At 36.0% G+C, this 17,133-nt stretch overlaps 2 protein-coding genes across 2 annotated transcripts; one reads left to right on the plus strand and one right to left on the minus strand.

Moving 5' to 3' along the window:
- Positions 1–196: 196 nt before the first annotated feature.
- C10H12orf60 (chromosome 10 C12orf60 homolog) lies at positions 197–14,737 on the plus strand. Its single transcript, XM_059935352.1, is given in 6 exon segments — positions 197–518; positions 1,667–1,809; positions 3,532–4,233; positions 4,652–4,738; positions 7,805–7,850; positions 13,796–14,737. A coding segment is annotated over 1 exon segment (732 nt). The 5' UTR covers positions 197–518; positions 1,667–1,809; positions 3,532–4,233; positions 4,652–4,738; positions 7,805–7,850; positions 13,796–13,819; the 3' UTR covers positions 14,552–14,737.
- SMCO3 (single-pass membrane protein with coiled-coil domains 3) lies at positions 1,513–9,872 on the minus strand. The gene is made up of 2 exons (XM_059935353.1): positions 9,801–9,872; positions 1,513–2,975 (listed from the first exon to the last, which is right to left on the minus strand). Exon 2 carries the CDS (start codon positions 2,957–2,959, stop codon positions 2,282–2,284), a length of 678 nt encoding a protein of 225 aa, XP_059791336.1. The 5' UTR covers positions 2,960–2,975; positions 9,801–9,872; the 3' UTR covers positions 1,513–2,281.
- Positions 14,738–17,133: the final 2,396 nt, after the last annotated feature.

Genomic DNA, 17,133 nt, shown 5'->3' on the forward strand with positions numbered 1-17,133 from the left:
GTTGGTTATAGGCTAAAAGCCCGCCTTCACTACGCAGTACAAGAGCTTCATGTTGATTGACACTTATCTAGCCCAATAAGAATATGAAAATGAAGCGGGTCGGATATATGACTGGCTGATGGGACCACTGTCCTACCTCGCCGCAGGCATTCTGACCTAACTTCCGGGAGCTCTATTTATTGAGACGCCCGAGGCCTGCGGATATCTGATAGGGAAATGTTTAGCGCTGTGTCCGTTACCTTGAATTGTGTTTTGTAGGGTTTTTTTCCCCTTCATGACGTAAGCGCGTGCGATCTTTCGGGAGTTTCCATTTGAAAACGAATCCCCGAATGATGCACTTCGTTAGCGTGCCGTGCGCCTGGAAGTTAAGTAGTTGTTTTTACACAAAGAATATTTGTAGACCTAAGCAACTCAGTGCCCGTATTAGAGCCCCAGAGTGCTAATCTACAGGATTCGTGTTTTTGAAGAGGAAATATGGGGATATTTGTACAATCAGTTTTAAATTTACGAGTGTGGAGGTTGGTTTATATTGGCTCTTTTACTTTCTGGTCTTTTCACCCACCAAAAATCCTTTATGATGTCACCATACAAAGGAGATTATTCCCTTAGCTCTAATCTTCGTCCTTTCCTTATCTTTCATCTGCTCTTTAAGACTCCTCCCATATCTTTTCCCCTTAAAGGTGAGTTTAAACATTAAAAAAATATCAGTACTATCACTTATAGGAAAATGTTAGATATAGGCCAATTCTTACTATCAGTTATAAATATTCCAATATCTTGAGGGAGATACGTATTAATTTTTAGAAAATATTTAAATGTGGGCTTAACCTATAAGATTGATCCCTTACCTAAACTAACCTTTGTTTGAGAAAATTCTTGATTTGGTTTTAGACTGAATTCTGAGTCCACAAGAGCAGTAACAAGATATAAGTTTATGAATCAGGTAATAAATACAAAATAAAATTTAATTTTGAAGATGAACTAAATTGTGACATTTTGCAACTAATTTATAAAAGCAATGACAGAAGGTAAAGAAAAGACTACATTTGAAAAACTATAGTATTTCATGTAGCTTTTTAATTTTTAAGATATGTTGAGCTTTTAAAATTTAAAGACATTTCTTGTACTTGGATGCAAGAATCAACTGTAATGAACATTCTTGCATGAATGACTTTTAAAATAATTTTGTAAGTAGAACATAGGAGTCTCAATGGGGAGTAATTGGTTGGTGAAGGATTTAGAAAAACAAACACTTGGCATCTTCAGAAATTCAACTGAACCATTAGGCGTCCGTAGCCTTGGGATTTTCCTGAAATTAGATAATTAATGAAATGGATCACCTAAAGTTTTATATAGCAAGGGAAGCTTCCTCCTTTCTGCTAGTATTGAAAGTAAAATTTCACTTTTTTTTAAAACGCATAAAGTAATAAATTACAACTTTCCTTTAAATGACAATTCTTAAAAGAGTAAGTAGCAGTTTCTTCTCCTGCATACTAAATTCACTTATATACCTGGGATTTGCTTGTTTGCTTGTTTTTAAAATGTTCCAAAATGTTCAGACATTCACTTGAGGGATATTTAATCATCACACCACAGTTGGTCAGGGTTGATTGCAACTATAGAAACAACTTTTATCTTTTATAGTTTTAACTTTTCTCTCTTACAGGTCCATCCAGATTACAGTGTGTAATTAGTAGAAGTTTACAGAACGATTACCTCCTTTCATCGTTGATGTAAATTGTTACAAACCTTATTTCAGTCTCTTCCAACTTACAGAAAATTGGATTTAAACTGATGGTCAAAATTACGGTAGTATTTCTATTCCATTGGAAGGCTCAGTGTTTGCATGTGGGCAGAAGTTACTAAGTATGTCTCTTAGAACTAAATGATGTCTGAGCTAGTGGTAGAAGTGAAAGTCTGTGCATTCAATGCAGATTTGAAGGATTTTGACTGGGAATTAGAAAAGAAAAAGGTAACCCCTACACCTGCTGCTCTACAATAACATTCACCCTAATGTTGATCCGTAGAGCACAGTGAGAAGACATACCAGGATGTACTCTTTTACTCACAGGGTCTAGCACCAACTGATCCAGGCATTCATCGTTGATAGAAGACTCTCTAGAGTCATCTAGTTTTAGCATCTTTTGAGTCCTCTTTCTGAGTTGTTTATGGTATTTATGTCTATTTGGAAGCTTATGGAAAATGAGCCTAATCGAAGTAGCAAAACACTATTATTGAGAAAGAAGCAGAAAAATATTCCAGAGGCAGATAAAGTAACTGTTTATTTCATTTGGTGTTTCACTGTGTTGGTGACCTCAATAATGGCATGATGATATTTTTCTGAGGCTGACTTGAATTCCACCAGATGCTTCTCATAACTTTTGATGGCTTCTTGAAGCTGTGTTTTCTCCACTGCTCCCAGGATGGCACGGAAGATCATATCTATGCCAAGGCCAAGAACAGCAACTCCTATGCTACCAAGGAGAGAAGCACCAATTTGAGCTAACACAGTGACCAACTTGTTAATTATGCCAGTTGTGATGTTTGAGCCCACGAGTTTAACAGCCACTGCGCTGGCAGCAGAAGTAGCTTCTCCCAGGATGACTGAAATAACCTTTTGTACTATTGCAATTTTCTCGGTTTCTTTTTCCTTAATATCCTGAAGTTTTCTATAAAGGGTGGGCTCTAGTTTATCTTTTAGTGCTTCATCAACCTTTTGCAATTCTTTTTGGATCTTCATCATGGCTTGGATGATGATATCACAGTTTTCTTTGATGGTCGCATCTCTTTTCATTTCAATGGAGGCCAGCCTGCACCCTAAGTGCGTATTTAAAACCCCAGTCAGCTTGTTGGTGGCATGGAAGCTGTCAGATAAGCAGTCAAGGAGCTCCTGGTGAAGACGATTTACTTCTTGCCGCCTTTTTGGGTTCTCTGGGTAGAGGAAGTCACTTTGAGCCATATTTCAAATATGATCTCTGAAAAATACAATAATAAATCTTTACTAGAAATCTTGAAAAATATCTGCTGGATGTATAGATTTGACCAGGAAATCTTTTACTTTATGAATAGCAATGTAGTATGCTATCTAAGGAATTTCTCAGAAAACTCAACAAGTTCTTCAAAACAATTTTTTGAAACTTGGAGTCAGTGTATGAAAATATGGGTAACATAATACAACTTGTTGATGCATTAATTATGGCATTAGATCTTGTGGAGGGGGGGAGATCCTAGATAGGAAAGATTTGTGTTTATCTAGCATCTGATTATTAATAAATGATTATTTCCAAGTAATATTTAATAACATATTTGAAATGGTTAGCTCTTGATTACCAGTGCTCCTTAATTTCCTCAACCTCTAGTCACCACATTGAATAGACCAACCAGATTGATTTTTCTAATATTTGGAATTAAATTAGTAGAGTTAGAAGAATATTAAGATCTCTGAGTTTACAGGGCAATAATTGCTAATTTTGTTTGTATACTCTGTTATCTTAATTTACAATATTCAAAACACTCTTTATGTCTTTACAGGTCAATTATTTGCTCTCCAAACCTAAGAGGCATCCAAAGGCAACACATATAACATTAGAATGTTTACCAAAAAATCCTCGTGATAACAGTTTATTTTCAAGATTCCTTAGATTACAATCTCACTTGGAGAGACAGTGGGCATCATGGAAGGGACAGGGCAGTTCTGACTATCTCTCTGGTTCTCCATTGGGAAAGTTTATAAATTAAATTATTTAGAATTGTCTATATTACACTTGACCATTATTCAGATACGCTAGAGTTAGCCTCAGAAAGAAGATAATGTCATTTCACAAATGTATTAGGGAATAAGTAACAAGGGTACATCACAGAATGAATAGAATAAGCCTGCTTGTGTCTGTACTTTGGGCTCAGAGAAAGAAGGAATAAGAAGGAATAAGCAACACCCTTCCGAGTGAATTTGGGTGAAAGTTTGAAGCTGGTGAGAACGATGTCCCTGAGTATGCACAGCTGGAGTAGCCTGACGATGCGCCTGACACGTGGATATTTCATTTGAATTCTTGGGAGAAAAGAAGGAGAAAATGGAGTCCTTTATACCTGTGTGGGATCTGGCACATCCTCTCTTTGTGTAAACAACATCCTAATTAATCTGGGCCCTATCTTTCTAGGACCATTGTTCGTAGCCTAGATATTTGGAACTCAGAAGCATGGGGGGAAGGAATGAAGATGTTTTCTCTCAAGAAGGTAAACATGAACATAACCTATCCTCCAAGTTATAAAGATACAGTTTGGAAATGGAAAGGGGAAAATTTTTGAAAATGGATTAGGAACATAATAATTTTTGCTCTTAATTTTAGGAAAATGTACTGGTACCCCTGGTGGAATAAATTGTATCATGGTCAGAAATTCATTTTTATCTTTGATTTAGATACAGTACACACACACACACACAAACACACACACACGACAGATACAAATGTGCACAAATTAGAATATATCTCAATTCCGTTTAAAGAAATTGTTTGTTAAAGGGCTATTAAATATTCCTCAAACTCACCATTGGGTTGCAAACTGCAATTTGATAACCACAAATTGGGACTCTGATTTTTGCTTTTTTCTCCTAGAAATTTTACGTTAAACTGTTTTCTTTTTTGGTTTCTAGTTTTCAGATCTTATCATGCAGTGAAAACTCCAGTTTCTGACTTTGAATTTAGAAGATCACCAACTACATCCCCGTTCAGATATTTAGGTGAGAGGAGTCTTTCTTACCCTGAAAAAGTGGGAAATTTCTCTAAAAGCTGTCATATGCCATTATCTGAAGGCATAGCTTTTACAAAAGATGTGTGGTTCTATTTACCTCAGGATAAACACATGGAGAGATGAAGCTTTCTCCTTGATGGGAGGTTGAATGCTTCCAAGTGGTCAGTTCCTTCCCAATTAATTCATTGTTTTAACACAACTTGACAAATTAATCATAAAATACATCTGAAAGACTAAATAGGTGAGACTACTTACTTTTTTCAGGAAAAGTAATGTTGGGACTTTTTTCCTTCTCAAACATTAAAACAGTATAAAAACACAATATTAACAAGTATCGTATAGGTGCAAGAGTAGGTGGAATCATGGAACAAAATAGTCCCCAAAGAAGATCCTTCTATATATTTGACTTAACATATAATAAATGTAGAATCTCAAATCAATAGAAATTAGTATTCCATAAATGATCCTGGCATAATGGGCTAGCTTGTGGGGTATTAAACATTAATTTAAAAATATCCATGTAACATATGTAAAAAAGATCAAATGATAAAATAGCTAGAAGAAAACATAATTTTCAAATGTATATGGAGGGCTTTATAAGCTTAAAACCAATGGGAAAAAGTCACAAAAATTTGACTAACAAAGATGACCACGTAAGAAGGACTGAAAGCAAACTGGTTAAAATGCAGGAAATATTAAAAAGTATTGGTTTCTAACTAGTCTTGTTATCAATACAGAAAACAGTCATAATCTAATAGGTAAACATGCAGACAACTCTGAACAGACAGTAAAAGAAGAAATAGTAGTAATTAATTGATGAAAAGTTTCAGTCTTACCAGAAATCAGATACAGTACTTTTTCAACTACAAAAGTAGTATTTCCTTTCCTTTACATACTCAAGCCCTTGCACATGCTCTTTTACACCCTTCTTCCTAGGTTGCAGATATCCATAATTTTGTGCCAGTAACAAGTCTGAGTAAGAGATATCATGATGTGCTCAGAATTATTTTTCACATCTAATGAAAAAAGACTAATCTTTCTGAGTCAGGCTTACCTTCTTTATTTCTTCCTTGGGGAAGGGGACTGAGGGTTCCTTATGCAAAGAGATCTTCGGCAGCCCTGCCACCATACCTGCCCCAGTACTGAATACAGTTTAAAATTACTTCCATCCCAACAGTGAGATAAATGCTAGAGAATTAGGTGGGGGAGAGGTGGGGTTTGAAGGTGAAACCAATTAATTATGTTTGGGACAAGTGAAATTTGAAGAGCCCGATGAAGGAAGTAATTTAATAATTCAGTAGCAATTTACCTAATGGAGAGTAGTACTTTACTGTTATAAGGTAGTATGCTAGGCTCTGTAGAGTATAAAGAAATGAAAGAGACATGGTCCCTGCTTTTGTGAAATTTCTAATCTAGTTAGGAAGTTAAGACAGATTTAAAACTACAACGTCAAGTTGAAGGCACTACGTCGTACAAAATTATAGATAGAGGTGGTGCTTGCCTTGTGCAAATTCAAATTTTAAAGAACTCACACTTTGAAGTAAGACAGAGAAAGACAAATATCGTATGATATCACTTATATGTGGAATCTAAAAAAATGGTACAAATGAACTTATTTACAAAACAGAAGTAGAGCCACAGATGTAGAAAACAATCTTATGGTTACCAGGGGAAAGCGGGGGAAGGGGGGAGGGATAAACTGGGAGATTGGGATGGACATATATACACTACTATATATAAAGTAGATAACTAATAAGCATCTACTGTATGGTACAGGGAACTCTGCTCAGTACTCTGTAATAACCTGTATGGATAAAGGATCTAAAAAAGACTGGATATATGTATACATATAACCGATTCACTTTGCTGTACAGCAGAAACTAACACAACATTGTGAATCAACTAGACTCCAATAAAAATTAAGAAAACGAAAAGCAAAACAAAAGAACTCATACTTTAATAATATTTACACTGGGGCCATGTGGAGACAGTCCGTCATCTAGGGAGGGTTAACAATTTGTAACCTTTCCAACTGACACTCTTAACTATGTGCTTGATACTTAGAGGAGAGGTTATACACCACATGAAAAATCTTAGTTGGCAATGTGCAGCATTTCAACTATTGCCCATGACAATTTAGTTCTGATGCTTGAATTGCTTACTTGTCTCAACAAAACAAAACAGTCTGCAATTAGTTGGAGTCACCCTTCTTAAAGATCACAGTTGTTACTTAGGCATGCCTCAAGTGATGTCTCACCAGTGATATATAGTACTTGTACCTGAGAGGAGTTCTGGGCCATATACTGTCCTCTATCTTATTGCATTTTCAGGGCTGATCTTTTAAATATTGACTTTAATGTTCAATCTTTTAAAATCATGTTAAAGTCATTTTAAAAAATGACTTTTAAGATGGGCATCAGCAGGTAGCTAAGTGGTGTACTTAATCCAGCTCTGATCACCTGCATCTTTTGTATGGCAGATGTGAACTCTTACACTATTTGTTATAACCTGATAGTGATGGGCAGTTCCCATCCACTTCTGTAGAGTGGAGTTTGTGCTGCTATTTGAGCATTTTATTGTAGTGGTTCATGAAATAAGTTCCAAAGAGCCCTGGGGCAGCCTGATGGGGAATTGCCAGCCAGCAGGTGGAGCGCTCGGTCTCTGGCACGCCAGTTTCACCCCACCCTTTGCTGAAGCAGCTATGCTTTCTTTGCTGCTCTATTTGGGCTGTGGGTGGGAAAAGTTTGTGTGATGAGAGAGTTCTTTTGCTAAAACAAAGTTCGGAAATCACACGTATTTTGGCTTGTTATTTTATTTAAAAAAGGAAGTAAACAAATCTGGAAGCACTGATACTTGATCTGCTCATCTTAGGAACTTGGAAACAAAGACTAGCTTCAGATGGATTCTTATTGGACCTAACTCATCAATTTTGTTGAAATAAGAAGTAAACACTCATGATTAAAGAGCATATAAGAAATAGGAGAAATACACTGATGATTGTATCTAAAAGTTAAAGTTTATTTAGTGATGCTATACAGTTCTTTTCGTTTTTCAGGAAAGGAACCACCTTGCAAAATAAAAATGTATTGATGATCACATATGTAAGTAAAATTTTCTCAGGATACTTTTGTGAATAACAGTACTGCATTGACTGTCAAGTGCTATAGGAATTTAAAGAGAAAATTTAATATGGAGGTCATTAGAGGAAGATTCATGGAGAAAGTGACAGGTGATTGTGCATTGATAGACGGTAGAATTATAACATGATGAAATTAAAAGATTTGATAAAACAAAGTATTTTAAAATAAAAGTTTATAGCAATAATATATAAACACTTTAATATGTAGGAGGAAAAACACCTATAAACCTACCATCTTGTTTTTCTTTTATTATTCCTTTCCAAAGTTTATTTAAATGCATAAGTATTTTTACCAAGTTGTAATAATAAGAAATAAAATTTCATCTTATATTAATTTACTTAAACACTTTCCCCTATTTCTAGTTTTATAATTATTTTATTGGTTATATAAAATATACATATTTATATTTATATTTCATAAAGTATTTCATATATCTTTACCATAATTTAATAAATTCTTAATTGTTTCACTGTCTTAATATAAGTATTTTAATACACATAGTTCTTTTTTCCCTCTTCAATTATCTGGATTATTTCCTCAGTATAAATTTCCAGAGGAAATTCAGATTATATAAATATACAATTTATTTAATCAATAGGAATAAAAATTTATATTACTTTTGATATGTATTGCAAATGCATTCCAAAAACTTTTACACTGACATCAAAAATAAATTTTTACAGCAGGACACTGGGTGTGTTTCAAAGTCAAAGACAATTCTGTTAAATATTATTGGTTTGAGGAGCATAAGGTCAAATTTTGAAGAGTTCTTGCTTTTGTGGAAATACATCCTGAAAAATTTAATGATGAAATGATACTGAGGTTTGCTTCCAAATAATCTAGAAGGCAGATTGGAGTAGCTTCATAGAGGTAATAAGATCAAACTTGTTTTGATAATTTTTGAAGCTGGGTTATGGGGGTGTGGGAGTTTATTATATTATTGTCTTTACTTCTGTGTATGTTTGAACTTTTCCCATAATAACAATTAAAAACAGAAAGAAAGAAAGAAAAAAGAAAAACCATGACCCTGTCCAAGCTTCTGATGTTTGGTCATTAGTGGTCTCTAAGGTTTTACCTTTCTCCAATGTGTCTCTTGTCCTCACTACCCATATTGGGTCCAGCTATCCTGCAAGGTTCACTTATCTGGGAGTGTGGGTATAGGGTATGGGTAAAGTCAGAAGCTTTTCAGGAGAAAATAACAGCTACTAACTAGTTCTGAGCTTCCTTCTTTAATTTAAATCAAAACCATGGCCTTTCATTAAAAAAAAACAAGGTTGATCATGGTGTGATGACACTCTGATATAAGTCTTTAAAAGAATATTTCCTACCAGAAAGCAGAATATCGAGGTCATTCACCAGCATTTATCAAATGTTCACTTGAGAAACCTCTGCCATATGTCTTGAGTAGACAATGTTCCTTGCCCTCAAGAAGATAACAGTCTATTTGGAGACACACAGCAAAGGCCCAGTGATATTTAAATGTAATATAACTTATGAAGGAGCATAGCACTATACATTAACTAGAATTGGATCACACATTCATATTTTCACAGATACTGAATGCTTAAATTAATGTTAAAGACATAAAAGAAAATGTTACATTCCATGTAAACAACACACATTCACACAGGGGTCATTTCATCCTTATTCTTTTCTAAAATTGATGTCTTTACGAGTTTATCATCCCCTCTGACTTAATTATATAAGCTGTTAATTTTCTTCTTTCTTGGTGTCTTCAGAGACATAAATGATCACCAGGAACATGTCATGGGATCCGCTTAAAAAAAGTTGTTTTGTTGCTTTATTATAGTTATGACTAGGATTCAAGTCTGACCTGTTACTGCAAACACACTTTAATATGGAGAAACAGAGTATTATATCAATACTGATAGAAATACCCATATTGCTTACCTTGCCGTGTTTCTGAGTTCAGTGGTCCCAGCAGTTGTTGGGGAGTATTGTTGCAGTGCTTTTTCATCTGGTTTCAACTGGATGTTTCTAATGGAATGTGATGACTTACAGGCTTTGCTAGTCTCTGCTGGGTCCCTCTGCCTGTCTGGTTCATCGACTGTTTCTGCATGGTTTAGTTCTCAGAATTCTTTTATTTTCTATATTAATATAAACTTGGTATATATTAAGTAATATTAATTATAAGTAATAATTATAATATTTATTATAATAATTATAAGTAATTAGTAGTGCAGTGGTAAAACATTAAAATTTTTGTTCTTTAATGGACTTTTTTGTTGTTGAAAAGTGCTATCCAACTGAGCTAATTCAATTCAGTAGACAAGATGCCTCTTTGATTGAAGCTCTCAGATTTTGGGTTCCCATCATGTCAACTTTTCCAGATATTAAACTTCCTTTAGCTTCTGTTGCATTTTGTACCTGTTGCTGATTGGTCTAAGTTCTCAAGAGATATAGGTACAGATATTTTCAGCCAAATGTGTTTTTTGTGTGTGTGCTCTTCTTTCCTGGCTGGAAGTTCTGCTCTTTATCACTATCTCTCTTGTTATCTTGGTTAATTGTCTTGACAATATAAAAACCTTAAAGATCAACTTGACTCCTTTCCCTTAATGCTTAGATCAGAGTCTCCCATGCTTCTTTCTCTAGATTCTGTCCTAATCCCCACTGATTCCTCTACAGGAAAGACACATCAGAAGCAAGAAAATCACTCAGCCTCAGTATAACTTACTGGAAAGACCATGGGCTTTAGAATTGTACAGTCCCTATTTTGTGTACCCAGAGTACCACTTACGAGCCATGTAACCCTGGGAAAGTAATTTAATCTCTCTACTTTTTTTTTATAGATGTCATGTGAGTACTAGTTTGTAATTTATGGATTGGCATAAAAGGACTATGAGATAATAAATGTAAAACACTTGGCACAGTGCCTGTTTTATGGCAAAAACTTACTAAATGATAGCTATTCTTATGTTAACAACAAAAATTCCTGTTGTTATTGAGTGGGTAGAGGATTCGGAACCAAGATGCCAGCTAGGAGACTTGTACTGTAAAATCTAAAGGTGCTGCCCTATAGTTCTAAAGAAGGACCAAGTGGGGTATTATTTTACTTTTGTCCCTCTGGGTCATTTTGCATTTGACATAGCCTAGGGCCCCACCATGTAGGAACATGGGAAAAACGGGAAAAATGTATTTGTGGCCAGTGTAGCCGAAGTATGTATGGATGCATAAGTAGGATTTCAATAGATGTGTAAGGAGGTGGGGTATGAAGGAGATGATGCAGGTGAAGGGAAAACTGTGAACAAAAAGCTGTGGAGCATTTTCAGGGAACAAAATTAATCCACTATGCTGGTGGTACAGAGTATATGTGGGAGCAGTGAAGGGAAGGCAAGTAGTGGAAAACTGAGAGCAGTTTGTTGATGGCCTTAGATGCCATGCTAGGAAATTTTATTTTATTCTCTAGGCAATACTGAACCATTGAAGGTTTTTGGTTATGGGATAATATTAGGAGGTTTGGATTTCAGGAAAGTCAGTTTATACAAGCTGGATTAGTGGGTATGGACAATAAAGCATGGGTTACCAACTCCAATGCCTAAAGTAACTGGACAAGATATGTAAGTAATTGAAACACTTAGTGTAAGACAATAGGGTATAGAGGGTGAATGTCTAGTCTAAAGGGGACAACCTCAGCTCTAGGAAATTTCTCCAACTCAGAAAAAGGACTTAATGCTACCAGTTAATTTCATTTTTTCAATAATCAGTAGAAATCCAGATTTCTATGTTTCAATTTTTAAATTTGCAACTGATAAACATTTTGAAAATACACTGTGGTAGGTCAAACAAAGCATATCTGCTGGTTAGATTTTGCCTGTGGATTGCCAGTTTGTGACCCCTTGACAAAAATATTGAGATCAAATGTGAGACCATTAAAGTTGTCTAGATGAGAGTTAACTGGAGTGGTAGTTATGGGAATGGAAGGGAGGGGATGGATTGAAATAAGTTCAAAGGGAGTTGACAAATTTTAGGGACTGATTTAATATGGGGAAGAGAAAAGGAAAAGGGATTTGAGCCTCAATGATGAGGAGAAAGTGTTTTCTGAGGAGATGAGAGCAGTTTTGGATAATTGTATGGCATATATTGGTGCAGTCACCATGTGGAGATGACCAGTAGGTAGGTGGAAATGTAGATCTGGAGATCGGGAGAATTGCTGAGCCTACGCCATGAGGTTTAGGAGTCATCTGCATACAGATGGCATTTGTAGTTATGAGATCTTGAAGGGAGAAAGTGTACAGTATAATGGGGGCCAAAAACACAGCCTTGCGGCACTTAGGAGACTGGAGAGGCATTGGTGGTATAAGGAAGAGAAACCTATAAAAAAAATAAATGCTTAGAGAGGATATAGAAGGACCAGAGTTATACAGCATCATGGAGCCCTCAAGAGGAAAAAATCTTGAAGTAGGAAGAGGTATTCAGCAATTTTAATAATGCAGAGAACTCAAGATGGTTAAGGCCTGGAAATAGGCCAAGAGATTTGATAGTTAGAAGTTATTGGTGCCCTACAGGAAAATAGTGAGGGATAGAATAAATTACAAAGAATCTCTCTCTTGAGAAATTTGAGAATTAAAGGAAGGAGTGAGATGGAATCATTACTTGAAGAGAAATCAGAGTCAAACTTTTTTTTTAAACTGAATAGGGCAGTTTTTTTTGTTTTTGTTTTTGTTTTTTTGCTGCACCATGTGGCTTGCAGGATCTCAATTCCCTGACCAGGGACTGAACACAGGCCACAGCAGTGAAAGCCTGGAATCCTAACCAAATGAGTAGGGAACTGAGTATGTACGTAGTTAAAGGAGAAGGAAAAATAAAGAGGGAGCGATGGAGGATGCAAGATGTATTAGTCAGCTTGGGCTGCCATAACAAAATACCATAGACTGGGGGCTTGGACAACAGAAGTTTTATTTTCTCACAGCTCTGGAGCCTGGGAAATATAAGATCAAAGTACCAGCCCATTCAGTTTTTGGTGAGGGCTCTCTTCCTGATTTGCAGGCAGTCACCTTCTTGCTGCATCCTCACAAGGTGGAGAGAGTGAGGAAGGGAGCTCTCTGGTGTCTCCTCTTACAAGGACACTAATCCTATCGTACCAGGGCCCTGCCCTTATTACTTCATTAACCTTAATTACCTCCTAAAGGACCTGTCTCCAATTACAGTCATACTGGAAATCAGGGTGTCAACACATGAATTTTGGGAGGACTTCAGTTCACAGCACAAGAGAAAAGGGGAGATGATTGATAGAGCAGAATTCTAGAGGAAATACCAAAAGAGGATTGTGAACATTGGTTAGAAACATTAACATTTTTCTCTACTGCAGAAGAAGATGAGTTGTAATGAAAGTACAGAAAGGACAGGACAGACATTGGGAGTTTGCATTAGATGGCCTTGATCTTCTTTGGAATATTGCATTCTCTACCTCCTCAGTCTGCTGTTATCCACCTTTCAGAGTTACTTGATAGTTTATATATTCTGTCCGTGATTTTTAGTTGTCATCAGTAGGAAAGATTGGATGGAGTGTGCTTGCTCTATCTTAATTGAAACCAGAGCACCTCTATGTAATTTTTAATGTTTTATCCAATCTTTTTCACTAGATTGGATGGGTATTGAGGGTAATACCTGTGAATACTGTCACTCCATATGTCAGCATATCCAATTCAGGATCTAGCATGCAATATTTGATATGTAGTTTAAATTTAACGAAACCCCCCAATTCTACTCTGTTTTAATTATTTTTATTATTTTTTATTAAAGCACAAGATCATTTCTGTTTTAAAGCTTGTATAGCTTTCCAACCTTTGATAAGAGTTTTTCTCATGTTCAGATTATACTTTCAGTCTCTTTATGGTTGACAAATATACTTTTAGTTTTCATTTGGATTACTACTTGTTTTACAGTGCTGAAACATTTCTGCTGAAGAAATGTCTTCAGGGTCAGAAAAGGATAAAGAGAGGCTCGTTCAAGCTGCCAAAACCTTCTTCTTTCACATGCAAGATCTTGCTTCCTTCACAAATGCACTCACTGAATTGTTTAACAGCAGTATGAACACTCAAATCTTCTTGACGGCTGTGAAAGAAGATGGTAATGTTAAGGATGTCTTTGAATAGATGCTCAAAACTTTTAAGGAGATGCAATCTGCAGTGGTGGCACAGCAGGACAAAATGCAAAGTGAACCTTTATGTTCCAAGATTGCAACAGCTATGTGCTCTATGCTTGAGAAGAGTAGCAGTGTAAAGGAGTTGCAACAGTCAGCCAAAGAAATGTTCAAAAATGTCCATACACCGGTCATTGCCTCTGTGTTGAATAATGGTAACATCCTTGAGAGTTTGGAATCTTCTCTTTCACTCTTGATGAAATATCCCATCATGAATCTTCAGTTAAGTGACTTCTATAGAAAAGACACCAAAGAGCAATCAGATGATACCACATCTGAGAAAAGCCCAAGTCCTGGTCCATCCAAAGCCACTACAATAGACACCTTGAAAAAGTTACAGGATGCACTAAACACTGAGAATGCCAAGGATACCATCGAGTCAGCTGCAGAGCAGATGGAGCAAATTGTCAAAACTATGGGAGCAATCTTAGAGATCCTCCAAAAAGCCACAAAAACTATGGAAACCAAGTGTTCTGTGTTTAAGAAAGCCAAGAACTAGTAGGAGTGCAACAGTAGTGCTCATTTCTGTCAGAAAACCAATTCAAATCCTGCGAGTTTTTATAGGACTTTCTAAGACCTTGGATGCCAGACATGTGGTCTGTTGGGACATGAGTTTGAAGAGTAGTCACCTGGCAAAGCATTTACCTCAAGTTTTGCTTTATTCAAAAAAAATAAATAGTCAAAGAAACCCTGCTTGAAATGGCAGTTACTGAAAAGAATATATTGTTCAAAAAAATCAAGTATGGTATTATATTTCAGGATGTTTCTAAACATTGTATTTCATCTTAAAGCATAATTGAAATAACCCTCAACTAATTCCCACTCTTAGTAATTCTATTTCTAGTTCCTACAGTGCGAATTCCAGGTAAATGTGTACACTATCACTAAATAATCTGGTTCAGGCCTAGGAAACAAGACTTTTGCATTTTTGTTGCTCATATACCAATTTCTGTACACTTCAGTGGCTTGCCTATCATAAACCATCACTAAATACTTTTGATATGATTTATCCAGAAGTAAATAAGAATAATGAATGAGGAGTAATAGCATTTTCTTGCCTATGTGAATAGAACCAGAGCAGATGAGTTATTCTTTGTCTCCTACCGAAGTCTTATGATTAGGAGATAATAGAGGTTGAAAAATGGAAATACTCTAACATTTTACACAAAAAAAGACCTAGTGCTTGTTACTTGACTGTAATAGAAGTAGGATTTCTGAGATGTGCTTGTATTGGGGAAAAAAGTTAGACAAATCAATTTGCCTACCAAAAAGTCTTGAGCTCTCATGAATTGCAAATGAGTGTATGCTCTCAAGATTGCCATATTTCAAAAACAAACAACCCAATCAAAAAATGGGCGGAAGACCTAAATAGACATTTCTCCAAGGAAGACATACAGATGGCCAAGAGGCACATGAAAAGTTGCTCAACATCACTAATTATTAGAGAAGTGCAAATCAGAACTACAATGAGGTATCACGTCACACTGGTCAGAATGGCCATCATAAAAAACCTACAAACAATAAATGCTGGAGAGGGTGTGGAGAAAAAGGAACCCTCTTACACTGTTAATGGGAATGTAAATTGATACAGCCACTGTGCAGAACAGTATGGAGGTTCCTTAAAAAACTAAAATTAAAACTACCATCTGACCCAGCAATCCCACTACTGGGCATATACCCTGAGAAAACCATAATTCAAAAAGACACATGTACCCCAATGTTCATTGCAGCACTATTTACGATAGCCAGGATGTGGAAACAACCTAAGTGTCCATCAACAGATGACTGGATAAAGAAGATGTGGTACATATATACAATGGAATATTACTCAGCCATCAAAAGGAACGAAATTGGGTCATTTGTAGAGATGTGATGGACCTAGAGTCTGTCATACAGAGTGCAGTAAGTCAGAGAGAAACAAGTATCGTATCATTAACGCATATATGTGGAATCTAGAAAATGGTACAAATGAACCTATTTGCAGGGCAGGAATAGAGACACAGACGTAGAGAACAGATGGGTGGACACAGGAGGGAAGGGAAGGGTGGGATGAATTGGGAGATTAGGATTGACATATATACACTACCATGTGTAAAATAGATAGCTAGTGGGAAGCTGCTGTATAGCACAGGGAGCTCAGCTCGGTGCTCTGTGATGACCTAGATGGGTGGGATGGGGTGGGGAGGGAGGTCCAAGAGGGAAGGGATATATGTATACATATAGCTGATTCACTTCATTGTACAGCAGAAACTAACACAACATTGTAAAGTGATTATACTCTAGTTAAAAAAAAAAGATTGCCATATTTCACATGATACCTAATAGGAACTTTGTTACGAACAAGAAAGGCAATTAATAGCTGTAGTTTGTTTTTTTTCTTTTTAAGAAGTATGGAATTTACTACTTTAAAAGCAGTTAACTCTAGTTCTCTATTGGAATTTTCCTTTCTGAGAATACCTAAGATTTTTCCTCATTTAAACATTTTCTTGTTTAAAATTTTAAATCCTATTTTCTCTTTAAAAAAATGCTTGCTTCTTATCTAAATCTCAGAGGAGCTAAGTAGCCTGGCCTTTCAGAATTCAAAGGTATGGAACTAGCTCTCACCTTCACCCCATTTAGCCCAATTAGCAGGGTCTTTAGAGACCTAGCAATCCCCCATCACCCCACTTATCTTGTCTACTACCTGAAAGAAGAGTCGGAGAATATTCCCAGCTGTGAAATTCGATGATTTATACTTCTTTTTAACTGTTTGCACATAATGGGGACTTAATATATCTTTGATATTTCCTTGGTAATTAGATTTTTTTTCTCCTTTATCTCCACATACATACACTTGTTTTCCTAACACATGTGCTTAAATTTGTGATGAAGGCTTAAAATCTAATTTGCCATAAAGTCCTCTGTGACTTAACATATGAGTTTAAATTTTAACTTTTGTAATACTTTAGAAGAAACCTGTGTGCAACTCCCCATTACTGGCAGTCAATGAGATTCCACTAACATCTTTCATTAACTTTCCCTTTTGTTTCTTGGGTTTCCATGTTTCCTCCCATCTGAGACTACATTGGTTTGGTCTTGAAT

The sequence above is a fragment of the Balaenoptera ricei genome, chromosome 10 (assembly GCF_028023285.1).
Source record: "Balaenoptera ricei isolate mBalRic1 chromosome 10, mBalRic1.hap2, whole genome shotgun sequence".
Classification (NCBI taxonomy): domain Eukaryota; kingdom Metazoa; phylum Chordata; class Mammalia; order Artiodactyla; family Balaenopteridae; genus Balaenoptera; species Balaenoptera ricei.